This window comes from Populus nigra, chromosome 4 (assembly GCF_951802175.1).
Source record: "Populus nigra chromosome 4, ddPopNigr1.1, whole genome shotgun sequence".
In the NCBI taxonomy this organism is placed as follows: Eukaryota; Viridiplantae; Streptophyta; class Magnoliopsida; order Malpighiales; family Salicaceae; genus Populus; species Populus nigra.
In genome coordinates, this window is record NC_084855.1 from 8,734,839 (window position 1) to 8,761,078 (window position 26,240).

A 26,240-nucleotide genomic window follows, 5' to 3' on the forward strand; every position below is an offset into this window, starting at 1 on the left:
ATGATTTTTCTGCAGAACTTTTATTGGTCAATGAGCTCTATTCTCAAGAAATGCTTTATACTTGTTTTAGCCTTCAAAAGTTTTAGATTTTTCTTGCAAAAAATAAACACAAATTTTCCAACTATAATCATCAATAAAGGTGATTATATATCTTTTACCTTTATCAAAAAATGGAGTTATTAGTCCATAAATATCAAAATGAACAATCTCTAATGGCTTATTTGCTCTTCATGATTCCCCTTGTGGAAGTTGATTTAGGTGTTGTTTGCTTACAACAAAATCTTCACAAACTTGAGAATGAGTTGTAATTCAAGAAAGACCTATCCCCATATTCTTTTGATGTATAATTTTCAGAAGGGCTAAAAAGTTTGGCTTGAAACAACAAGATTGGTAACCAAGGTCCATCCTGCGGTAGTTAAGGGAGCGATATAGAGTCTTGGCTATGTGCACGGGTATCACAATAGCGCGAGCAACCCCTAGAGGAACTTGATGAGTATGGAGGCAGAATACTCATTTGGAGGTCATTCTACCCAGGCTCTTATAGGTAGTGCAATGGGCTATGGGTGTTGGGAGCGGCCAGTGGAAATGGTGATGGGATCAAGTGTGTTGTCATAGTTACCAAGACTTGTTGGGGTGGTAAAGTCTTATTTTGACCTTGGGTTACTGATACGGTTTGGGTGAGGAGTTGCATCTAACTTGTAAGTTATTGAAAGTTTGGCTGAGTAGAAATGTTTGTGATAACAATTAAGTAGATTTATCTTATGTCCTAACCCAGGAGTTGGTTGTGTGCCATAGAATAACATGGAAATGTCAAAAGTAAGTTTTAGAAATTGATAGCTTTTTTATCAGTTTCCACATAAGACGCCAATTAATGAGTAAAAAAATCCAAGATGTTTATGAATAAGATCGATGTGTTGGATAATTGGTTGATCTCTTAATTCAAGCAATTTGATCCATTCTTCATAGTCAAGGTATTTGGTGATTTGATATGGAAAGCTTGGAGGGTTAGTAAGTGATAACAGGTGATGCATGGTAAGCTATTTGACCGGTAGTTGTGGTAGTAGCAGGTGGTGTCTGGTATGCCAGGTGACTGGTAGTTGTGGTAGTAGCAGGTGGTGTCTGGTATGCCAGGTGACTGGTAGTTGTGGTAGTAGCAGGTGGTGTCTGGTATGCCAGGTGACTGGTAACTAATACCTGCGAAAAGTCTCATTTGATGGATGTGGGGACTTTTTGATTATAAAGTTAATAATTTTATAGAGAGAGAAAGTGCAATGATATTTTAGAAATATAGACTCTAAAATATATTTATGTTAAAAATATTGAGAAGAGATTGTGAATCATTGACTTGAAGGATTCATGGTGTATTTATAATCCAACCCAAAGTTCAACTACGAGCTTTTTAACTGCAACAACTTAAATATACGCTATTGGAGCTGGAATTACCGCAGCTGCTGGTACTAGACTTGCCTTCCAATGGATCCTCGTTAAGGGATTTAGATTGTACTCATTTCAGTTACCAAACTCGAAGAGCCCGATATTGTTATTTATTGTCACTACCTCCCCGTGTCAAGATTGGGTAATTTGCGTGTTTGCTGCCTTCCTTGGATGTGGTAGCTGTTTCTCAGGCTCCCTCTCTAGAATCAAACCTTAATTCTCCTTGGATGAATATTATCCTTTTGTGGGAAGGAGATGTCGAAGTGTAATTTTATCTTTATGATATTTTGAATTATACTATACTCAAAATAATACTTATTGGATAAATATAAAATACTAAGTGACCCGCATGGTGTCCGAGAAAAATTCTCTTACGAGTGTTAGGTTGGGGCAAGCATGGGCTAGGGCTACTTGATCGAGCCCATGTTCCTAGTGCATGGGCTTGGGCCACCACGCCTCATCCCATATGTTTTTAGTGTTTTTTTGGGCTTTTTCATCTTTTAGAGGATTTTTTTAGATTTATTTTGGGGGATTTTTTGAGGGGGACCTTTTTGGATTCATTTCGATTGAATCCATCACTATTCATCTACAATAAATGAACAATGTTTTTCCAGATCTTTTAACTTATTTCTTAATTTTTTTTTTGGGAGAGTGAGAGGTGAGAAAAACCCTTCCACCAAATACTGAGTGATAATTTTCGTTTTATTCTGGTAAGTGAAGACAAGAATATGCTATTGATACTTAAGAATAAAAATAAAATAAATATAAGTAGCTATTTGTATTATGTTATTTGATTTCCTATATGCTACATTGCCCTATTCCCGATGACCCGATCAAAATTGATGTTTTCCTTAATTTCCTCGGCCTTTTCCCCTTAAAAATAGCTGTGAAATAGTTTTATATATATATATATATATATATATATATTGGATTCCTGGTGTTTTGTCATTTCAGGAGGTTCTTTTCGAGGTGGGGTGTGTTTGCATGGAGATTTGCATGCAAGCTGTTCAGGGAGACAGATATTCAAATGTGAATGATTCGGTTGGACAATGAAAGGAGAGGACGGGAAGAGGAGGGAAAGGGAAGTACTCGGGAGTTGAGTGCGTGCACAGAGGCTGGAGGGGTTCTTTTGATTATATAGCAATGATGAGGGAATCCATCAGCACTGGCTAGTGTGTGTCTGTGTGTGGAGAGAGATCAAGTCCTCAGGCCTTTTTTCTTAATCAGTGAATGACTGCATGCAATATGTTTTAGTTAAAAATATATTAAAATATTCTTTTTAAAAAAAAACTATTTTTAATAACAACCTATTCAAATAATCTAAAATATAAAAAATTATAATTATAATTTTAAATAAAAAATTAAATATTGACTTAAATTTACTCTCATTCTCTCCAAAATTTCGCATGAAAGACGATGCGCTTTATGTTGTGGTTAATATATATAAAAAAAACGTTATTGAAGTCTTTATCTAACATTTTATGATTTTAGATTGAGATTTTTTTATTTATTATTGTAGCTTTATTAAATATGATAATGATTTTTAAATTCAAATAATTTTCATTTGAATAATGTATTGGAATTAATATAAAAATAAATTATTATTTTTAACTAAAAGGGTTTTCTTACTTTATTTTTTATTCACTAGATAAATTAATTCCCAGCCTCACTGATGTCGTCTGGCCTAGTTTTTTTTTTCTTTTTTTCATATAGCCACCTGCCGGTACGTCTGGAGACTTCTTGCCATAAATTTTCAAACTATTAACATCAAGAATTAAGAAATTAATACGACGCAAGGAATTCTTTATCATGTTGCTTAGCCTCAGCAGTTCCTTCTCATTGTTATCAACATTGCATATAGTAAGATTGTGATAAATGTTCCCCCTCAACTGTTCCCTTTCATATATTAGGCAATATTACCTCCTAGTCTTGATGTTTGCACGTCACCGGCCAGATTATTTTTTTGTGTAAAAAATAATATTTAAATATTCAAATGAATATATAAAAACATAAAAAAGTTAGTCATGGTAAACTTATAATTACATTAATTAGAGTTGAGTTAACCCAAAATATCATGTCAAACTTGCAGTCTAGATCATGTGATTGTAATAACTTGATAAAAAAAAAGAGAATTATAAAGCTATGTTTTAAAAAAATCATGTTAACTTTTCAAACTCATAATCCGATTTAGTAGACCCGAACCACCTAATTTGAAAAAAGCATAAAGTTCAATTCTCAATCAATCATATATTGAATGATGAAATTAAAAAAAATCAATTGCATAAAATAATTTTTTAAAAAATAAAAATTAAAAGAATCACGATCAAAATTAAATTAAAAAATAAATTTTATATTGAATTGATGGGTGAAATTGAAAAGAGTAGTAACTTTTACAAAAGGGCTAAGAAAAAAAAAGAAATCAAAACAAAGAGAACCAAATTGAACAACATAATACCATCAATTTGAATTGAAGGATAAAATTGAAAACCACTAAAGTTTTTACAAAAAAGCCTGGGAAAAAAATTAGAAATCCAAATAATAAGGACTACATTGGAGAATATAATATTTGGTTTAAATGATAAAATTTAAAACAAATAAAACTTTTACAAAAGGGCTAAAAACAAAAATTAAAAATAAAAAGAATAGGAACTAAAGTTTAAATACCAATAACCAAGAGGGTCAATTTATAATTTTTATAGGAGAAAAGAGAGAAGAAGGGGGAAAAAAGACCCAATGAAGCCAAATCAAACCATTATCGGTGACACAAGTCGCACTAACAGAAAAAAAACACGACGATGCTTTCAACAACATGAAGGAAAGACTTTTTTGAATGCTGGGAGGCGCCGCATGGCACGCCTCCTACGCGCCCCCAGGTGTACCACACGCACATGTCCTTTTTTGTTTATTTACTTAGCCATATATGAAATTTTCTTTTAGCTGACTTTGTATTTAAAAAAACCATTGTGAAAAGCTAAAAATGCCCCTTGTCTTAAAGTTTAATTTTTTTTTTTATTTTAAAGGTATTTTCATCATTTTACTATGCATTTTACTTGTTTGTTATTTTATATTTGTTTAGATATCAAATTGCCCCTTAACTTAAATTATATTAACAAAAAAATCATTGTGAAAATAGAAAAACCCCTTGACATCTAGATTTTTTGTTTCCAAGAATATTTTGGTTATTTTAATGTGTAATTAAAATGAAAAAAATACATATTTCTTTGTCATGAATTTAGAAATATCAAAATGATCATATGAAAAGATTGTAATATTCTTGAAAGCTAGTTGTAAGTTTCATGAGTGAAGTAGCAAAGTAGTCATTATTCAATTCCAGCCAAAAATGCCAACGAATTTAGAGCTCTAGTAGTTTTTATAGGCAAATTAGGTTTTGTTAATAAGATTGCGACGGCAAGAGGGAACTAGGCAGAGTCTCAAAAGTTGTTTCTCTAATTTTAAATAATAATAATAATAATAATAATAATTACACCATATATACAAGTCAAGGATTGTTTTGTAGGAAATACACGTATTTTTGCATCTTAAGAAATCATACACAATTTTCTCTCGTGATTGGGAGTGCATGATTGTTCATACACTCGGTGAAAGCTATCAGTATATAGACTATAGAGTGCGTTTGTTTACACGATAGCTTTTGCTTTTAAAACAAATCGTCTAAACCAGGCGTTTGGTAACATGTAAACAGCAGTTTATTATTTGATAGGTCTCATAATTTTTTACATCAAACCGGCGTTTTGCACAAGCATCTGAGAGCTGCTTCTCTCCGCCTGCTTCTCATGTAATTCACATGGGCACTATTCATGACAGATGAGTTATAATTCACCCGCGAGAAGCATTCACCTGGCACTGTTCACGTGAACAGTGCCATGTGAATTTTTTTCACTATTCATGCAAGTAAAATTTATTGGACCGTGTCCGACCTGGTAAAAAAAAATTAATTTTTTTAAAATTATGTTTTACTCAAAAAAATAATGTTTAATATTATATAATAACACTACATAAATTAGAAGAACATCGCATGATGACGTAACACTTGTGGAATTTGATCGCAATTCCAATTCTGTTTCTGATGATATTTTACTTGATTTTGTTGCACGCTCAAAAAACCATGAAAACTATAGTCCTTATCAGATGAATTTTATACGTGATGAAATTGTAGATAATTTAATGGAATAATAAAAAGTATTTGATATAAAATATTATTTATTTAATAATGTAATAATAGTAGTTAAATCTACAATATTTAAATTAAAAACTATATATATATATATATATAGCCTCAATTTGAAAAGCATTTTTTTAACCAAACACATTAAACTACTTTTTACTCAACCTCAGTTTTAACCAAACATATATTTTTCCAAATCAACCTCAACTAAAAATATTTTTTATAAAACAATGTGTTTGGCAGTGTGGTAGTGGTTGCTTTTCAAATAGCTTTTCGTGCCGAAATACATGCCAATGATGTTTTTTTATTTTTTAAAAATCATTTTTGACATCAACACATCAAAACGATCCAAAAAGTACAAGCCGCACTCAATTTTAGCAAAAAAAAAATTGAAATTTGGTCAAACGCAGGTTCAACCGCAGAGCCAAACAAGCTTTTTTTTCAAACCACAACCACAACAGCAACCACAATACCAAACACACTTTATTTGTTAAGTTGAGATCTCAAAGTCAAAAACACGAACATAACTACCATTAATCTCCTTCTCCAGATTTGCTTGATTTGTTGCTAGGGGGTTGTATCAGTGTGGCTTCTCTTAGAGAGTTAATTTTGATGCAAAAAAAAAAAAAAAACACGTCCTTTTCATTTTATTAACAAATTAATTATAATTTCTTTCACTTAGAATCCTATAATTCTACCCTGCGTCCTTTATGTGAACAAGATGGTTTTTGTTGTGTACTTTTCAGTTATTTTCTTTTCAATTTTATATATATATATATATATATATATATAGTGAGAATAATTAATTAAAAATAGACTAAATCATCAATATAATTCTTATGTTTTCATTATAGGCTTATTTATACATCACATAGAACCTTGAATAATATAAAATTAGCATGATTTATATAGTATCTTATTAATTGGTACTTTATCTTAACTGTCAACTGTCTAAAAAACTTAAAATAGATAGTCAAATTATTTCGTTTATGAAGAGCAAATTGGTCCTTGCACAGTCCGACGAGTGGAGAGCTAAATGAAACCCTGATATGTACAATCAAGACGAGTACGTAGTTCAGCGGAATACTCTTGAGTCTTGACAATTGCCATGTTGTATTAGATTGCAATGCATCAGTACCGCCCCACTACTTTTATCTCTAGGCGCTACAAATCTCACTCTACTGATCGCCCCCCCCACACACAAACATATATAAAAGGACATAATTGGATTCTGGTGGAAGTTTGTCCATCCAGTTCCAAACTCACCCTTTTCAGAGAAGGAAACAGAAATAAAGGAATCTAGATATCAGATGATATGTATAATGGTCTCTGTGTCCCTGTAAACCGCCCCTTTCTAATTCCCACGGTTATAAAACCAATTAATTAGCCATCCATTGTAAGAGGCTAGTGCGTTGTAATCCCGATGGAAGAGAGAAAAACCAGATGGGAAACATAGAATTGGAGAAAACAAATCTTGACCACCTGTGGGCATAAATCTTAGTCAGAAATGGGGACCTACCTTCCAAGTTACAGAGAGAGGAAGAGGAAGAGGTTAAAGGACAAATACTCCTTTAGAAAAAAGACAAAAAAACAGTGGAATACAGTTGCAAGACAAGCCTGTGCTGAGTTTCATTTTAATTTAATGAGCTTCAGGACATGCAATTCCAGCTGTTGAGCTGGCATATACTGTATTAAAACCCAAGAGACAATAGAATGTTTCTCCAGTATTTTTATGTGCGGTAAGAGCGAGTGGGCAAGTGTTGGTGGAGCAGTGACGGGATTTTGCTCAAAACTTTTACCAGTCTTTTTTTAAGGAGAATTCAACAGAAGTGTTATCTTCTGAAGAGAAAGGACAGCATCCTTTTTACTGGGGGGGTGTCAAGCGAGCTCGCATAATCACATCACAATGTAACCAACCTGCAGCTACCAGTAATCTCGGTAATAGAATATTGGGTATCTGACGTGCAAGGAAATAGAAACAATAAATATTTCAATATTATACAATGCTCGGCTGCAGCAGACATGCATAAACCTTGTGGAGGTGAAGTGACTGGTTGGGTTTAATTTTTCAACCTCTTTAATCTAATCCCGAGGCCCAGTCCTTTTTCTGAGGGAGAGAATTTAATTTCATGAGTAATGAGATTCACGTGAGACCACAAAATCCAAAACAAAATCCTATAAAAGATCACAACAGGAGGCCAATGGCCAATAAGCGTGGCCAGCAGAAAGAAAGTGCGCTATGAGATCACTGGAAAGGCTAGGTAGCTTGGGAAGGACAATAACAATAGCTGTATCTCTCTGCGCCAAGCTGTTGATAAAATGCTTTATTTACTCTATGCTTATGAAAAAGAAAGAGACCTTGAATTGAAATTGCCCAATAAAAAATTAAAAGTAAATGAAAGAAAGAAAAGAAGCAGCAGCGAAGGGAAAGAATGAGAGAGACCTTAACACTGACTCTCATTTAAGGCTCCTTTACATGCAACCCTCGAGCATTTAACTCTTCCAACCATGCATTTTCTGTTTGTCACTATTCTCACCTCTCTCTCTCTGCTAGAGATGACATGTCAAGATCCAAGCCCATTTGTCAAGTCTCAATCACCTGAGATTCTCTTCCACACTACCCTTCTCCTGTTTCCTCAGGGGAAGGTTTCTTGTTCTTACAGTCAAGGAACAGCTAGCTAGGTTTTGATCAGCCGAGCAACCACTAGCTTCTTCTTCAGTGAAAAATAGACCCGGACCGTAGGACTTGGCATTCAAGTCTTTAAGCAAATTAGTAAAAGAAGCCCTGTCTTAGGACATCCCACCCATCCTAAATGTCTTCAGAGTGCCAAAGAGTTCTATGCACGAAATCAATCAAGAAGGTGCGTGGGTTCCCATTGAAACACCAATTTCGCACCATTATTTTTCCCTTATTGCCAACAACTTGATACAAAGGTCAGCGTCGAATGCTTGTGGCTACACGTCAATGAAAACATTTTTATCCATATATTTGCCTCTTTGATCGTTGAGTGGACAATACAACGAAGGATATTTCTTTTTATAGTATTAGAGCATGATGTTAATATAGCATCTCGAATAGTAGAAATATAGTTTTTTTTACTATATATGCTCCAATGAAAAAGGAGAAAGAAATGCTTTACTTTTACCTTTACTTTTGGTTTTTTTTTGGGATATATAGGAACAACATTTTTGCAAAAGAAAAGACATTTTATTTATCCTTTTAACTCTGGTAATTGAGAAGGAAAAAAAGAGCTAAAAGGATAGTCTTTTGGTTTTGGCTTCTCTTTTGCCTCTTGCGCATTTGGAGATATTTTTAAAGCTTAGTGTCTATTTAAGAGTGTGGTTGTAATTGCTTTTTAAAATGTTTTTTACTTAAAAAATATACCAATAATATTTTTTTATTTTTTAAAAATTATTTTTAAAATCAATACATCAAAACAATTTAAAAACATTAAAAATATATTAATTTAAAATAAAAAATTTAAATTTTTTCAAACACTTTTTTAAATACAGTGACAAACTCCCGTACCACAGCCTAGAAATGTGACCAGAAAGAGATCTCATCCCTCACTTTAAGCCCTTTCACATGCAGGATATCTGTGTACTTCTATTCCCCCACTGTGCAACAAGAAGACATGACCGGTTTGCCATTCTAGACCTCATTTGGGAGTTGCAGTGGAACCAGTTTTTTATTAAATTTTATTTTTTTATTTTTAATTAATTTTTTAATGTTTTTGAATTGTTTTAGTATGCTAGTATTAAAAATAAATTTTAAAAAATAAAAATAATTATTTTAATACATTTAAAAAAATACATTAAAAAATAACTTTTACCACAACCATATTAAAATTTAAAATAACAAAGTCATCTTTAAATTATGGGCTCAGGAGTTGTGCCTTATCTGCTTCGTACTGATCCAACTCAGACGCAGGCAGGAAAAGGAGCCCAATTTTGATTCTTATCCTGTTCATAACCAGAGCTTGAAATTTGTATAAAATGCTTGGTCCTGAACCAGGAACGACTACAAAATAAGTTTTTTATTTCTTTCTTTCTTGAGTGTTTTTTTGTTTTAAGATTAACATGGATATTCGGGTCAGCTTGCGTGCATCTCGACTAATCCCACAGGCCCTGAAATTAACAATCAATCTCCAGTAGCCATCATATTAACAACCACAAGGCTCGAACCTAAGATCACATGAAAAACAAATCCTTTAGTCCTAATTTCTTACCACTAAGCTAGGTTCTAGATGGTTTCTTGAGTGTTTTTCAAACTTGGCACAAGTGTTGGAAAGTTTTGAAGAAATAGCATTTGTTAAAAAGATGAGGAAAAAGTAGAAAAACCGCATGTAAAAACTATAGTATTTAAAACAAAAACTAGCTATACTATTTATAAAACAATGATTTTGCAGTTTTCACTTGTACATGGAAACTGTAGTTTTTCCTACCGTGCCTTTTTTCAAAAAAGCTTATTTTGCTAATTTGTCCCTTTTTTATTATTTAAATTGTGCTAATTTTCGAAAAGAAAAACCCTAACTTCTGTTGCTGTAAAATAAGTTTTTTTTTAAGATTCCTTTACTCATAAGAATATAACTTTAAAATTTAATAATTTGTGTTATTCTCAAAATATGATAATTTGTAAGAAAAATTTGGAAGTTGTTATGGTATAATTGCGATTGTTTTTAAAATATTTTTTATTCAGAAATATATTAAAATAATATATTTTTTTATTAAAAAAAATATTTCTATTATTAACATATCAAAATAATCTAAAAAAAATTAAATAAAAAATAAACAAAAATTTAAATTTTTTAAAAGATATATTTAAACGTAAAAACAAACAAAAAAATTTCTTGTTCGGTAATGCTTCTGTTTTTTTAATATTATTTTAAAATATTTCAAAAAAAAAAAACTTTTACAAAACACTCACTGTCACGTTGTCACACAGCACCACAAAACGATCAGAGATGGTACTTTTGCTTTGTGAAACGTCCAATCAGACAGTACCGCATCTAATTACAGAAAAATCCTCAACCGATTTGCCTGTTTGGAAACCTGGGGATCCATGATCTAATGTCTTAATAAAACTACGAAATTTTTCATAGCTAATGACAGACCCCTAAACACAGACGTGGGATGTTTTAACTTTATCGCGTATTGGGATAAAGATGTCTTGAACTAGATGTACCTGAAACGACAAGCGATGGACAGATTCTAGTCTCTGGCTAATCAGAATTTCATATGGTTGTTTTGACTGGAGAATGGAAAATGTTCAGGCGCGTGCCCTGCAATCATTACTAATAACTTATTTATTTTTACATGTTAATATTAAAAATAAATTTTAAAAAATAAAAAAAATATTATTTTAATATATTTTCAAAACAACGAGTAACAAACTTTAAAACCTTATTTGTTTAATAAAAATAATATTTTTAAAATAACTTTTCAAACTTTTCTATATTTGTTTGTCATTAGAAAAGTTGATCAATAGAAAATACTTTCTAGTCAAAAACAAATTTAACTTAGTTTTCAGAAAAGTATTTTTCTTTTATTTTAAGCGAAAAACACTTTTCAGAAATTATCAAAAATTTAAAAATATCATATTATTTATTGAGTATATCAAATTTAATCCTTAAACTTTTGATTGCTATTCATATTTTGTTTCGAATATTTTTTTTCAATTTCATTTCTTAAAATTTGATTTTTATATTAACTTTGATCCTCATTTTTATAATTATAATTGTTATTTGCTTTTTCCTTATCATTTTTTAATTGAAATTTTTTATCTATCAAATTTAGTCTCCATTCTTTTAATTATTACTTATTTTATTTGAAATTATTTATGAAATGATAATTATTATTATTTTAATTTCTTCATCTTTCAATTTTTTATTTGTTAAATTTAATCTGTATTATTTTTTTTATTATTTATTTTACTTGAGATAATTTATGAAATATTTTTTTTTCAATTTCATTCCCATTCAACTTCTTAATTTATAAAATTTATTTTTTATTATTTTAATAAACTTGAAAAAAATAAAACATTAATAAGTTATTTTCCAACTCATTTTCTGTTATATAACCAAATACTAGAAAGTGTTTTCCAATTTATTTTTCATTACATTACTAAACATCTAAAAATAATTTATTTTTCCAGAATTCACTTTCTAAAATTTACTTTAAAAAAAAAAAAAACTTTCCAACAAATAAACAAGCCTATAAATGTACAGAAGAGTCGGAAACATTTTAGAGGAACCAGAAACGAACCTGAAGTGAAAGGAGGGATAGAGAAAGACACAAAGTTACAAATTTTCGGGCACTCTTAGGCTTATATCTTGAGCGGCGTGGTGTTGCAAACTTTCGACACAGAGAAAAAGGACACGCAAAAATCTTCTGATCATAGGTGAACAAAGAGCGAAATTCTTAACCACCATCTTGAAACCTGTCTCGGGTCAGAAATACCTCCAAGTTCAGTCAATTGCTTAACATTCATCCCGTCCCAATTCAGAGTGACCAAAAATCAGTCCAAAGGCCACCAATATTGTGTAAAATTGTGGAATTAATAGTTCAAATATCAATTCCAAAATGTTAATTGCGCATCATCTATAGTCCATACACAGTACCTAATCAGGATCAACATATTTAACAGAAATATGAAATGGTACAAGGTATTTATTGATACAGACCTATGATCAAGAAATAATTGCGCATCATCTACAGTCAATACTCTAGATTTCCACAAGGCCATCAAACATAGACACTATGAATGGCAACTTCGGTACATGCCTTGACAGCACTACTTTCCCACTTCATCAATTGATTATGAGAATAACTTCAAATTAATCCAAAATAATTTGTTTTTTGTTTTTCAAAGAAAAAAAATTGCTGCAGCAGATTTTGGTATTAATGAATCTAGAAAATTACAGCATTATTCCATTCTATATACCCTAGACTAAGAACTGAGGAAACAAGCATATTCAGATTTCACAAAGATTTAAGAACGCTACGGTATTGAAATTCAAGTCATAACAATCATAAATTCACATCTAGCCAGGATTTTGTTTTCCATACCTGTTACAATGGTAGCTGGTAAGTAAAATGACAACGAATTCAAAAACTGAATAGCGATGATGTCTTGTGACTTGTGAGAGAATAACCCCTCCATCAAATCACCTCACATCTGAAATGGCCATGTTGTCACCACCTTCGTACCAATGATGTGAGCAACTGCAAAGATTCACGTGCAATTCTCCATTAGGAATAAGTATCTCAATATATTAGCACATTGGGAGGAATCCAATTTCAATCTGTAAAGAAGAGAAAAATGCTGATACATTTTGGCGAATCATTATGATTCAACATATAGGATGAGATATACACCTATTTTTAATTGGAAATTCCTTCTGATTATTTGAAAAAAAAAGGGTATAAATTGAAAAGTTCACGTTCCTTTTCCTTCCAAGAGTAGTCTGTCATGAGAATGGCAGAAGAATGAGAAGGAAAAGGGGAAGGCCTCCCAGATAAGTTGTGGTTACAGTGGCTGTTACATGGTGAAAACTCCATGTTGACCCCCACACCTCCTAACCAACTGACAATACATATGCCTGTATCCAAATGTCGATCTCCTTTAAAAAAAGTGAATCAACCCCAATTCAACAATGCTCCATTTCTATCTACACATTGCTCACCTCAGAAGCCAAAGTTCAGGGAACCAGTATTTAGGTATGGAATGCTTCAGAGGCATTGTGGTTCCAGAAAAAGAGCAGTACAATAAAGAGACCCTCCAAAGCAGTAGTTATGGCGTTCAAGGAACAACCACTTCTCATGTGCTCATCTAAGTTAGGAATCCCTAGTTCCATTAAGCATAATAAGATAAAATAAGATTCTTTACAAACAACTCTCCTGGGTTGCAGCACAAAAAGCTACGGCTTCAAGAATTCAGAGATTAAAAATTTATATAAAAACAAAAGGAATACCTCAAATAGTTCAAATGGGCTGCCATGCCGGTATACATCGTTCTTCTTACTCTCATCATTGGAGAGAACTCTGGATAATAGCATCCTCCATCCAATAAGTAAAACACCTGTGCTTCCCATTGTTACTAAGATAAAGGTAGATGGTGGAACGTGGCCTGATGATGCTGCTCTTATAATCAATCCTAGCTGCCAATCAAGCAAATGATAGAAAACAGTTCAGTCAGCCATTCTTTTCCGTGCCTGCTTGACAAATACCAATATAGATGCAGTAATACCTTTTGTTATTTAATAATTTTCAGCCATGAAAGTCACTCAAATAGCAAGCTATGTGAAGATCATTGAAATGAATATTATTGAAAAGGAAAGAACCTGTTCAGATAAGAAAAAGCCCTAGACAACTTCAACTGAAACATGAAAATGTGGTTTATTTGGTGGCGCAATCACGAGCAACAATGAATACAGATAAAAATAATTTCTTCAACTCGGTAGCTGGCACACGATTGTAAGAGAAAAATGAACTCTTAAGGCTTTTGATTTTTATCTTGAAACAAGCAAAAGCAACATGTATATAAGCTAATAGAAATCTGTGCAGCACAATCAAGGATGATCAAATTGGCCGTCTAAAAAAGAACATTAATAAAAATGTAAACCCTTTAAAACTGTTATATAATGAATTATATAGGAAGACATCTACCGAGCAGTTTGAGATCACTGGGCTCTCACTACTTACATGAGGCATAGAACAGATTAGAAATGCAATTCAGCCTGCTAAGTGAGACGTACAATTGTACCACAAAAGGGTTGCTGCAGACATATTCCACTGATATATTCATTTTAACATCAATTCAACTAAACCTCAGTTACCAATTGTTGATTTCTCTTTATTAGATGTACAACTGAGACATGGAACCATGGCATGTTTGATGGTGCAATCTTGTTCCACAGTCAACACAGACAATAAACGCAACCTCTTATAAGACGCAAGTAGAATTCCTAATTTCTTCAACCTAGCAGCCAGCATGGTATTGTAAGAAAACATTGAAAGCCAAGGTTTTTAATTTTTATCCTAAAACAAGCAGGAGCAAAATGTGTATCTGAGTACAGAACTCCATGCAACACAATAAAGAAGTACAGGTTAGCCATCTAAGAAAGAACCTTAAAAAAAATCAAAACCCTTTATATATCAAATGCTCTAGCAAAACCTCTACTGAGCATTTTGAGATCACTGGGCTCTCAGTACTTGCATGAGGCATTAAACAGATCAGAAATGCAATTGTGCCCTGTCAAGAAGAATGGTTTTACAATATAGAGCCTGATATAGAATAAAATTGCACCGAATGCATGATTTTCACATCAACTCAACTAAACATCAGTCAAACTAATTGGGATGGATGTTTTCATATATGCAATTATTGACGTTGCTTCATTAAATCTACAATAGGCAACTTAGAGAATATCAGTTGCCTCTTACTCATTATCAAGGTAAGACATGGGATACTCTAGGACATTCCCTGCTTCATAATAGTCCCACATATAGAGCATAGCCTCTAAGTCAATTAGCAATAGACCAGTAAGTCTCACAATTTAGAGAAGGGTAGCTGCTCAATAAAGAGGCTCCAAAGTTGAAATTCTAGATCAGAAAACACTATTGGACACACCCCATTGTAGCCATTGATGGAATCTAATTTGTAATCAACACATTCGATCCTGCACCTGCTAAAGTCTAGTGTGCAAACTCCTATGATCATCTTGACAACATGTGCAAAACAATGAACAAGTAACTCCATTCCATAGCCATGAGAAGGGACAACCTTATTTGAAGAGAATCATCAAGCAAAAACACATGATACAATTGAGGTGTCAATTGAGCCCATTACAAGGTCAAGGGCCAAGAAGATTAAAAAGGCACTCAATGTGCTTATTCGGGATATTTAGGTCAAGTGATGATCAACCTATAATTAATGTAAATCCACACAAGAAAAGCAGTCGGGGAAGTGACAAGGACAAGGAGGGGCAGTTTGGGCTTGGTTTCCTCATGGTTTGCAGATTCCTTTAGGAGTTGAACAAATTTAAGTTGGTTTTTAGCTTTATTTTTTTTAATACACAGTTTTACGCTGACAAACATAATTATCTATCCGACCGTTGGATCAGACTGAAGTTTTGTTAGAAGATTCCATAAGCATTATTTTATATAGGGTTAAAATTTTGTAACAATTAGACATCAAGAAATCCTTGTGATAAGGTTTAGAAGTTATTGTGTGAGAATTGCATTATTTTTTTAATTGGTTTAAAATTCTTTTTTCTATTTGGATTAGTAATCTTTTATTATTTATTCAGCCTTGTTTAGGATGTTTTTACCTAGTATAAATAGGGTTATTTAGATTGTACTTAGGTTTTTTATAGACTTTGATTTCATAATAATATATTGTGTGAGATTGCTCATACTTTAGGTTCTTCATTGAATTTTTCTTGGACTTATTAAAGATCAACTGTCTTTATAGCACTCTTCCTATACTTTTAGTTCGTGATTCATTATAGTCATAGGGTTAGGGTTAGGGTCTTTTTAATCCAATAATTTCGATGCCTTGGTTCAAATAATCATCGTGTCAGGTTTTTTATTGTAATTTGATTTTAGCTTTCTTAAGTTGTTTTTCTTGCGTGTGGGTTCAAAAGTTCTTACTCTCCGGGTTCGCATTATTATCTCTTTTTCTTTCTTGTCCATTAATGTACAAAATATGATGATGCCTAATACATCAGAGCTGTTAAGGGTTAAGTTCAGACACCCCTCCGCTGAAATTTATATGAATATGTGAAGTCACGAATAATTAGAATGACACTGGACAAATGGGAAGTCAAAGTTACTGCCAAAAATTAAAAGTGTGGGTAAACTTTGAGATGACACGACATGCCCAGGTTATGAGTTTTTACCGTTAGATGCATTTATGATTAGTCCACAGGCAAAATATAAGTTACTAAATAAGAAAGCAAAACGCACTATGTGAAAAAAATGAATTAAATTTCATGATCAGAAGAGGCCAATATGCATAATGTGATGTGTGCATGAAATAATACGATGGCATATAGCTACGCCATAAAATCAAGCATTTTGAAAAGTAGACAAATTGAGTGAGTTTCATTCATGTCCAAACAAGGAGTTCAGGCATATTGTTATCTCAAATTAGCATCTGCACTCGCGAAATCCTCCTAATAACAATAGGAAATAAATAGACAGCACCTCCTAGCAGATAATGGAACTTACAGGAATCCCCGTAGCCCATGATTTGGCAGCAGCAATAGCAGCTTTAGACAGACCATTCATTCCACGACCATCCTCACCATAACCCCCAAGGAAGTAAGCACCCAAAAACCACCCTGCTCATTATTAACCCACGTTAACTCCCTTTGAGCAATTGAATTTCAACTTTAAACTGAAAAGAAAAACATGCAAATAGATTATCTAAAAAAAAAAAACAGAGACATGCGTACCAGCAATAAAAGGATCAGCAGTGCGTAGTGTCTCGAAGTCAAAAACAGAGAAACCATGGCCAAACCTGCCAATTGCAGAGAACAAGAGCAAAGCCAACACGTCCCCACCAGCCAGCAAAGCCACACGACTGCCACGTAGCATTAAAAAGATCAAATGAAAAAGAAAAGGCCCGTAAAATCTGTATATAAAAGAAGATGAAAATTACCCCCATTTTTCAAGACGCCCGGAAGAAGTGGGTTTCTCGAACTGAATGACACCTTCTAAAGGAACATCCTCTTGGCCCACAAAAACAGTGTCGTTAGGCGTTGGAGGAGAGGGAGGTGGATTGTTGGAAGAGAGGGATTGTTTGGTTGCAGAAGTGGAATCTAAACCTCCTTCGGGTTTGGCAAGAGTAAGGGGGAAGGTTGATTGTTTTCTGGAAATGAATTTGGGTTTGGTAGAGTTCAAGAATAATGGTGGATTTTGGGGGACGAATTTGAGTGGAGTTCGTCTTTTGGCCGATAAAGCCCCTCTTGGAGCTTGGCTTAGCAGCAACATTTTTTTTTTTTTTTCGGTTAACTGTCCCTCCTTGCGTTATTAAAGGATAAGAAAAGAATCTATCTAATTTCGGTATTTCTCACCATACGTTGCTCGCGTGGAGGGAGATGAAAGAATTAAATTAAATTATTAAAAGAAGAAGTTATTGTAGCCATAGTTATTAAACCCGGCCCGGCCCGGCGGGTCGATCCGGGACCCGATCGACCCGGTGGCTGGACCGATCTGGGTTTAATAAAAGATCGGCTGTGGCAACAGCCCGGCCAAACCCGAGCGACCCGGCGGGTCGACCCGGGACCCGGGTGACCCGGGCTAACCCGGATGAGACCCTTTTTTTTTTTCAAATGTGTGATTTGAAACCTATTGGTATATATACTCTATGTTCCCAAGAAAAAAGTCATGTTTTTTCAATGTGGGATAAAAAAACCTTTTGGTTTAAATACTTCAACTTAAAAGGATAACATAATATCTTTTCAATGCGGGATTTGAAGCCCTTTCATTTCATATATATACTCCATGTTCCCATGAAAAAATTTATGTTTTTTCGATGTGAGATTTGAAACCCATTAGTATATATACTCTATGTTCCCAAGAAAAAAATCATGTTTTTTCAATGTCCTCAAGGGGTGTAGCGTGATGGCAAAGGGCTTGAAATCTGCATAGTAGGTCTCGAGTTCGAGTCAGGGCGTGCACCTCTTGTAAGAGCTCGGGACAGCCGGGGTTTTACTCGCTCACCTGAACCCACAAAGTACGCTTTCCGGGAAGTGAGGTTTCCTCGAATAAAAAAAAATAAAAAACCTTTTGGTTTAAATATTTCAACTTAAAAGGATAACATAATATCTTTTCAATGTGGGATTTGAAGTCCTTTCATATATATACTCTATGTTCCCATGAAAAAAGTTATGTTTTTTCAATGTGGGATTTGAAACCTATTAGTATATATACTCTATGTTTCCAAAGAAAAAGTTATGTTTTTTCAATGTGGGATAAAAAACATTTTTAATTTAAATACTTTAACTTAAAAGCCTAACATAATATCTTTTTAATGTGGAATAAAAAACTTTTTAAAATATTCTTTTAAACTTCATAATATATATAATCTATATTTACATGGATTCTTTCATATGAAATATTAAAATTTTAATTTTTTTTAAATTTTTTCGGGTTAATCCGGGTTGACCCGAGTTGACCCGGGTTGACCCATGAAACCCGAGACTCGGTCCCTTGGCCGGGTCAACTCCCGGGCCGGGTTTAATAACTATGATTGTAGCCCTAAACCCAGAATACTATTATTAGCACTTAAAAAAAAACTAAATCTTCTTAATAACTTAACTTAACTTACCGTGAAACAAAACATATATTATTATTCATTATAATAATATAATTACATATTTGTCATGGAAAAAAATATTAAATTAACCATTTTTTTACCAAAACATAATTGTTTTTAATATATTATACAAGGTTAGATTATTTTTTTCACAGTAAAATTACTATTCCAGCTTTAGGATAAAAAATATAACGTCTTTCATTCAATGGTGTTTTAGCCATTTTATTTATTTCAAAATAGTTTAATTACATCACAAAAACAATATAATTCCTCTTAAAGATTTTTTTGGTTATTTTACATTAGTTTTTTGGTAAACTTTAGATGTTGAGAGGGGTATTATAACAATTTGCATATATTAAATATTATTTTTTAAAACAATTATTGGCGCGTGCAATGCGCTAACAAGTGGACAACCTCTACGTCGTTTAGATAGCATTTAAAAGATCTCAGCTCCCTCGGCCCAATAAAATAACACATGTTCCAAGCATTAACGACCATTTATTTTATTTTATTTTTCTCTCTCCACCTCTATTTTCATACTAGCCTATTAAAAGTCCAAAAACAACCTTCTAATTTATTGATTTTTCATATTTAGCTCCTTTTCTTTTTATTATGAATTTTGTATCTTGAATAATTTATAAAATTGGTATGTCTTTTCAATTTCATCCTTCTTAATTTTTTTATCCTTCAAATTTGGTTCTCTATTCTTTTTATTGCTATTTTTTTGTTTCAAATCGTTTTTATTGTCAATTTATTTGCTTTAACAAGTTTTTTAAATTAATTCATAATAAACTTCTTGATTGGACCCAGATCCAAAGTTTCACAAGTTGCGAGTTTTTAATATTTAACTAGGTTTAGGATATTTGCTCAAGTTTGCTTGGTTATTTTTTTCTTTGTCTAAGCTATTATTTTCTTATTTTGTCCTTCATTATTTATTCAATTAAAGACTAAGTTATTTTTTTAGCATGAATCGTGGGCCACAAATCTAGTTCATAACTAAAAATTATAGGGAAATTATTGTACCCCAAAACTCAAAACACTATTTATTAAAATAGTATTCTAACAAAATTGCTTCTCCACCATAAAAACTTTGAACTAGTTATTAAGGACAATACATTTTTTTCACCATTATAAAATTGTTATTTTCAAATTGTACAAGGGTATAGTAGTTTTTTACTTCTTTTTGTGTTAAAATCACTTAGCTACCCCTAAAAAAACAAAACTGACATTAAATGGCTTTAAAGTCTTTTTATGTTTTAGCACAATATAATTATTTAATTACATTTAAATAAATATTTTACTAAACTACTTTCTAGGAGCTTTTACATCTCTTCATCATGATTTTGTTGTTAATATTAAGTTGATTCAGGGGTATTTTTGTATCAGAAAAAATATGTATATAAAAAACTTGTGGTGCGTGCAATATAGATGCTAGTGAGTAGACGGAACATGCGGGGCCTCCGGTGGCCAAACACCACCTTTTGCACGTGCATTTGAATCATCTTGACTTCCCTTCCGTAATGAGTTGACATAAATGGCTAACATTGTTATGGTCCGGCGCCAACAACCTTTTCCTTTATTTTTCTTATTCTCTCTCTTCTCTTCCATTTTTATGTCTTCCACTTCAAAACTTTAAAGCAACCATTTGATTTGTTATTCTTTTAAATTTAGTTTCTATTGATTACTGTTTGTTTTATCTTGAATACTTTATAAAATTAGAATTCTTTTCAGTTTCATCCCCTTCGATTCTTCATTTTTCAAATTTGTTCCATGTTCTTTTTATTGTTATTTTTTCCCGAGATAGTTTTTTTAAATTGATTTTTTTTTACAATTTCATCATCATTAAGTTTTTTTTCCTATCAAATTTGATTGATATTTTTTTTGCTTTGGAATTTGTTTTAATTGACTTTTTTTCCTGACTTTATCCTTCAATATTAATTTGATTGAGAATTGAGCTTTTTTATTAAGTCCGGTTCCACAATTTCACATGTTGCAAGTTTTAAAGATTAATCTAGGTCTAAAAGTACTCCCGAGTTTGCTTCTTTTTTCCATTTTTAAAAATCATGTTTTTTAAGTTTTGCCATTCAATATCTATTCAAACGGAGAGTGGGCTATGTTGTTCCATTTATTTACTTTCTATAGATTTTTTTCACAAATTTTGAAAATAGCCACGATTATCTCATTTCTTTTTATTTGTCGTTCTTTGTTGAATTTACTTTGACAAATTTTTAAAATTTATATATTTTTTTTAATTTCATCTTTTAACATTAGATTGACTATAGATTAATTTTTTTTCAGTTTCATCCTTCAAGGTTGAAGTTTTCTGATATTGGGTTTTGTGATTTCCTTCAGTTTCCTTTCTATTTGTTTATCCCAGTAACATCACTTAAATTGCAAGTTTAAAGGGTTAGCTTAAGTTGACTTAATTTTTTTTAGGATCATTTTTTTATTTAATATTTGTTAAGTTTTGTCCCGCAGTGTTAGGTTGTTTTGGAATTGAACTTCGTAATTTTTTATGATTTGCATTCTATTGAGTTTTCTCATTCGCACAATCTGGGTCATATAGTTTGATTGACTTTCATGGTTTGCTGTTTTTTTTTTTAATTGATCTTTTTTCAATTTTATCTATTTATATTTGATTTGTTTGGAATTGAAGTTCAACTTTTTTTCCCTTCTAAGTGGCTTATTCCAGTCTCATTATTTAACTTGTATATTTGACATGCTCAGTTAGGTTGTCTCGGGTAGGTTTGCTTTCCTTTTAATTTTTTAATTTTTTAATTTTTTTTCTTTTTTTTTCATTTGATTTGTTAGAATCCTAACTTCATCAATATTTTTTTTGTTTTGGTAATCGTGTTTCTTTACAGCTTCCAATGATTTTGTTTTTGTTTATATTAATCCATTAACTATCGTTATCTTTTCATTTATAATTTTATTTTACTATATTTTTTTTTTGTTCAGTTAGATCTATACCTCGAATCATGTATTTCCTTAAAATATACTTGCATTGCCCGAGTGTTCTTTTTTAACCAATAAAAAAATGTTAAAGTTTAGTTAATGAGTTCATAATATTGATTGGAAGAGTGTTTAAGTTTAATTAATGAGTTAATGATATTGATTGAGAAACCTAATAATTCTCCGAACTGGCAGTGATTTTTGTTTTCATGGACGCAACTTCAAAACAAATATCATTTGAAATCTAATTATAAATTTACACATGAAAGTGACAAGATCAATCAATTATATAATTTGTCCATGCTACTTTTAAAGAAGTAGGAATCACATTTTTTGGGGCATTGATGCAACTTCGAGCACAAATTTTCGTTATCTAAAACCTAATTACAAATTTAAATGGAAAATAATAAAATCAAGCAATGATTTATTTGATTTCTTCATGCTATCTTAAAAGGACAAAAAATCAAATTTACGAGGTGTGTCAAGGAATTATGATCAATCTTGAGAAATAATCGTCGAAAATTAATATAAACTAAAAGATGGCGAGTTATTAATCGCCAAATCCTTGTTATTTGGAACATTTTTGTTCTAGATGTTAATCTATCGCTAGTGCTGAATTATATATATACATACATACATACATACATACATACATACATATATATATATATATATATATATATATATATAATAAGTTTTATCGCTTCACTATTATTGTTATTAAAATTTTAAAAATTATGCATCCTAATTATTAATCATCAAAACCTCTATCACTATCATTTTATTTTTTTGATAAATAATCATCTTCCAGTCACCAAATGCTATTGAAAACCGAGGAGCCTCTGGTTTTGGCCTTTAACCCAATTTTTACATCATTTTCATCACCAAAACCTCATAACCATCCTATAAATATTTTAAAATCAATTGTAACCATGTATTACTCCACTTAAAAAATCAAATCAAATTAAAAAATTCAACTATATTTTCATATATAAATTCCTTTTCTTTCAATCATTTAGAGTTTTAAGACTATCATCAATAAATAAATGAGGTGTTTAAAAATGTAGTTACATTTGTTTTTCACTTAAAATTGCATTAGAATAATATTTTTTATTTAAAAATATATTAAAATAATATATATATATATATATTAAAATTTATTTTTGACACTAATATATCAAAACAATAAAAAAACATAAAAATTTAGTTTTAAACAAAACAAAATTAAATTTTAACAAATTTCTATTTAAACTGCACTCCAACCAAGAATATATATAAAAAAATCAAGATCGGCAAGCAAATCCATACACCTATTACCCCTATAATTATAAATATGATTTAAAAAACACTTCAATCCAGTAAAGTATTCGCAGTGTCATATTTTCTATTACTCTTTTATGACGTGGATAACAGCCAGACATTTAAGAAAACGTTGTATACACTTCATAATTACGCTTCATTAGCCGAGCAAGCCTCTGCATGACAAGCAAAAACTCCTTGGTCAAGCAACGTTGTTGTCCTTGAGGACACCACTAGCAGTAGCACCACCAAAATAAGTTTTCAATGCACGATCAGGGTTGAGTTTGCCCCAGTTTCCATTGATGGAAAAACTGATGTCTCTTTACACTCTACTAATCATTGCTAGTGTGATCTTCTTCAGCTTAGAACCAGCCATATCAATACCTCCAACCCGACTTGAAAAATCAGACTCAAATGTAGTCTTATTCCTCCAGGTCCACAAACTCCATCTCCAAATCCTATATTTCAGGTACTAATACTATATATTGGATTTTAAAATAAAAACAACACAATTGTGAAAATATGGTTAATGTTAAAACTATCAATATATAATAAATACTTTATTACAAATTTTAGTTAAGAAATTGTTTTGCAAAAAATTAAAAGATAAAGAGTATTGGGCCTACACGTCCTGCATGCTGAGGCCTAGCAATCTAACCCTGCACGAGTTGCTTGGCTATCCATAGAGGAAGAAAGTGGATGACGCGTCTGATCTCTGTTTTTCCGACCATATAGAGGCTTGGTAAACGTATCAACAAATTCCCACGGGTACACCGTCTTCTCTCTCGCCATCAACAGAGACAGGGACCAAAGCACAAAAAGAATGAACAATAGGGAACCGTCCACAAATGTACGATAGTAATAATTACATTGCAAACAACAAAAGACATACCCAAAAACAGAAAGTATAAATAAATAGTTCACATAAAAAGCATAAGCTAGGAGGAACGTGAAATGCAAAAACAGAGGTTGAATTTAAATGCATTTATGTTATAGGAGGACAGAATCATTTATTTACAAATGACTGAAAGTAGAGAGACAGGGCAAGCAAAGATGTTTGTGACGCAAAGTTCACTCAAAAGAAATGGACATCTAAAAGGTGTGGTGGTTAAACTTGTTCTAATCAATCAGTGAATAATTGCTAAACCATCGATGTTCAGGGAATATGTGCAACAGGTCAGGTAGAATTATCTACAGGTAAGGCTTTCAACTGTCCATCAAGATTTAAGACCTACTCTATTCTGTTAGCTTAGAGCACAGACACCACTACCTTCCAAACTCAAAGTATCAACTTCCATGCTTTTCCTCTTCACTCTTAGTTGTTGTTGCATCAGATGGAACGTGTCCATTGCTGCCACGAACCAGATTCTTCACCATTCACACCAGCCTCAACAATCCGATTATGCCCGCCAATTTCCATAACCCTGATGCTACTCATGTTATGCGCATAAACGGGATAAAGACAGGCATTGCTGTAAGGAAACAGTCCAGCTCCAAGCACAGGGGCCATTGGTGCAACCTCCAAACCAGGTCTTCCATATCCTACCATAGGGTATACACTCCCATAAAAACTCATTCCATAAAAATGACCATGAACATCATTATACACCGGGAAAGAAGTGTAACATGGGTCATATCCCTGACCATAGAAAGGGTGATTTGCAAGTTGAGGACCATTACCAATGAACCCATTTGAACCACTCCTAACAATATGACCATTAATTCTATCTTTCGGCACAGCCTTCTTAACCTCCACTCTCTTACCATTCAACTCGTGAGAACCGATCAGCAAAACCTTGTCAACGGATTCCTCAGAATCAAAGGTGACAAATCCGAAGCCCCTTGGCCTGTTGGTTAAACTATCTTGCATCACAACTACATCTACTGTCCTACCAAACTGTTCAAAGTAATTTTTGAACTGTTCTTCAGTTAGACTAGATGCTAAACCTCCCACAAAGATCTTCTTGGTCCTATTGTTTTTAGCGCTGGTACTATTATCACTGTTCATACCCAATCCGTTGCTAGCTTCCTGATTACCATGGGGGTGGTGTTGCCGTTGCTGCTGGTGCTGGTGTTTTTCAATTTTAGGTAGTGCTTTCTTCACTTCTACCTGGAAAGAAAAAAAAATCATCAACGAAATAAACAACCAAGAAACACAAACAATAAATGCCTTTTTGAGTGTTTTTAATGGAGAATAACATCCAGGATTCAAACCAAACTTTCATGCACGAAATAAATCACATAAATAAACAAAAAAGACCACAAATCATATTCTGTTTCCACTTTTATTGAAAAAAGAAGGTGTAAATTACTAATATAACATTAAACACGCAACTAACACTCGTAATTAATCAAGAGCAAAAAAGAGCAAAAAACTGACCGTTCTCCCAAGAATAACATGACTATCTTGAAGAGCCCTGGCAGCAGAAGAAGGATCAGAGAAAACAACAAAACCAAATCCTCTTGGAAATTTAGTGATTTTGTCCTTGGCAATAAGAGAATGCGAAACGACACCGTACTTGCTGAAGTAATTTCTTAGAGTTTCTTCGCTTGTCTCACGAGATATACCTCCCACAAAAAGCTTCGCCTCGTCAATATTCATCTTCAATTACAGTGATCAAACCGGGAATTTCAAAAAGCCCTAAATTTGAAACCCAAATTGGGAACATAAACCCTAGAAATTTTGGATTCTAGGGTTTCTGAAACTCGCACCTGTTTCGACTCTCGAGTTGTTTTTTCTTTTTCTTTTCTTTTTAATTTTCACTGGATAGGATGAGCTTTGTGTGGGCTTGGAAGTAATCCACATTAAAAATGAGTACATATTGAACAAGGAATTTGCTTTGCACCAGTAGTCTCAACTACTTCAAACTCTGTAACAGACCAGGCCCAATGCCACATCATAACTAGTTGGATCCATGCTGTTAACTGTTAAGCTTGCCAGATCAGCTGCTACGAATCTAGATATCCATTACTTATATAAACGCTATTTGTTTACGGTCCAGATCGAGCATAGTAGTTTAAAACACAATTTCACCTCATGGTTTA

General features: G+C 32.5%; 2 protein-coding genes and 1 long non-coding RNA gene across 5 annotated transcripts; all 3 read right to left on the reverse strand.

Moving 5' to 3' along the window:
• Window positions 1–7,544: 7,544 nt before the first annotated feature.
• Window positions 7,545–11,091, reverse strand: LOC133691999 (uncharacterized). The gene is made up of 2 exons (XR_009841778.1): window positions 8,064–11,091; window positions 7,545–7,928 (listed from the first exon to the last, which is right to left on the reverse strand). It is a non-coding gene; the product is annotated as an uncharacterized LOC133691999 (long non-coding RNA).
• A 722-nt stretch (window positions 11,092–11,813) lies between these two features.
• On the reverse strand, window positions 11,814–17,659 carry LOC133692923 (uncharacterized). Of its 3 annotated transcripts, none has more exons than XR_009842026.1 (6): window positions 17,286–17,657; window positions 17,080–17,207; window positions 16,853–16,965; window positions 13,594–13,779; window positions 12,689–12,844; window positions 11,814–12,059 (listed from the first exon to the last, which is right to left on the reverse strand). XR_009842026.1 is itself a non-coding variant. In XM_062114099.1 (5 exons), the coding sequence occupies exons 1-5, from the start codon at window positions 17,615–17,617 to the stop codon at window positions 12,815–12,817; spliced, it is 789 nt and encodes a 262-aa protein (XP_061970083.1). In that variant the 5' UTR covers window positions 17,618–17,657; the 3' UTR covers window positions 12,611–12,814. The 3 variants fall into 3 exon arrangements, 1 of the variants encoding a protein (XP_061970083.1); XR_009842027.1 differs by lacking the exon at window positions 11,814–12,059 and adding an exon at window positions 13,306–13,466 and having other exon boundaries at window positions 12,611–12,844; window positions 17,286–17,659; XM_062114099.1 differs by lacking the exon at window positions 11,814–12,059 and having other exon boundaries at window positions 12,611–12,844.
• Window positions 17,660–24,150: 6,491 nt separating this feature from the next.
• On the reverse strand, window positions 24,151–25,994 carry LOC133691458 (RNA-binding protein 1-like). The gene is made up of 2 exons (XM_062111972.1): window positions 25,576–25,994; window positions 24,151–25,305 (listed from the first exon to the last, which is right to left on the reverse strand). Exons 1-2 carry the CDS (start codon window positions 25,795–25,797, stop codon window positions 24,526–24,528), a joined length of 1,002 nt encoding a protein of 333 aa, XP_061967956.1. The 5' UTR covers window positions 25,798–25,994; the 3' UTR covers window positions 24,151–24,525.
• Window positions 25,995–26,240: the final 246 nt, after the last annotated feature.

Excerpts from the sequence above, each read along its gene's own strand:
- LOC133691458 (XM_062111972.1), bottom strand. The coding sequence starts at position 25,797 with ATGAATATTGACGAGGCGAAGCTTTTTGTGGGAGGTATATCTCGTGAG. Across the intron at positions 25,306-25,575 it reads ATGTTATTCTTGGGAGAACG|GTAGAAGTGAAGAAAGCACT; the intron begins GTCAGTTTTTTG and ends TTTTCTTTCCAG.
- LOC133692923 (XM_062114099.1), bottom strand. The coding sequence starts at position 17,617 with ATGTTGCTGCTAAGCCAAGCTCCAAGAGGGGCTTTATCGGCCAAAAGA. Across the intron at positions 16,966-17,079 it reads TGCTGATCCTTTTATTGCTG|GGTGGTTTTTGGGTGCTTAC; the intron begins GTACGCATGTCT and ends AATAATGAGCAG. Across the intron at positions 13,780-16,852 it reads CATGGGCTACGGGGATTCCT|CTAGGATTGATTATAAGAGC; the intron begins GTAAGTTCCATT and ends CTTGATTGGCAG.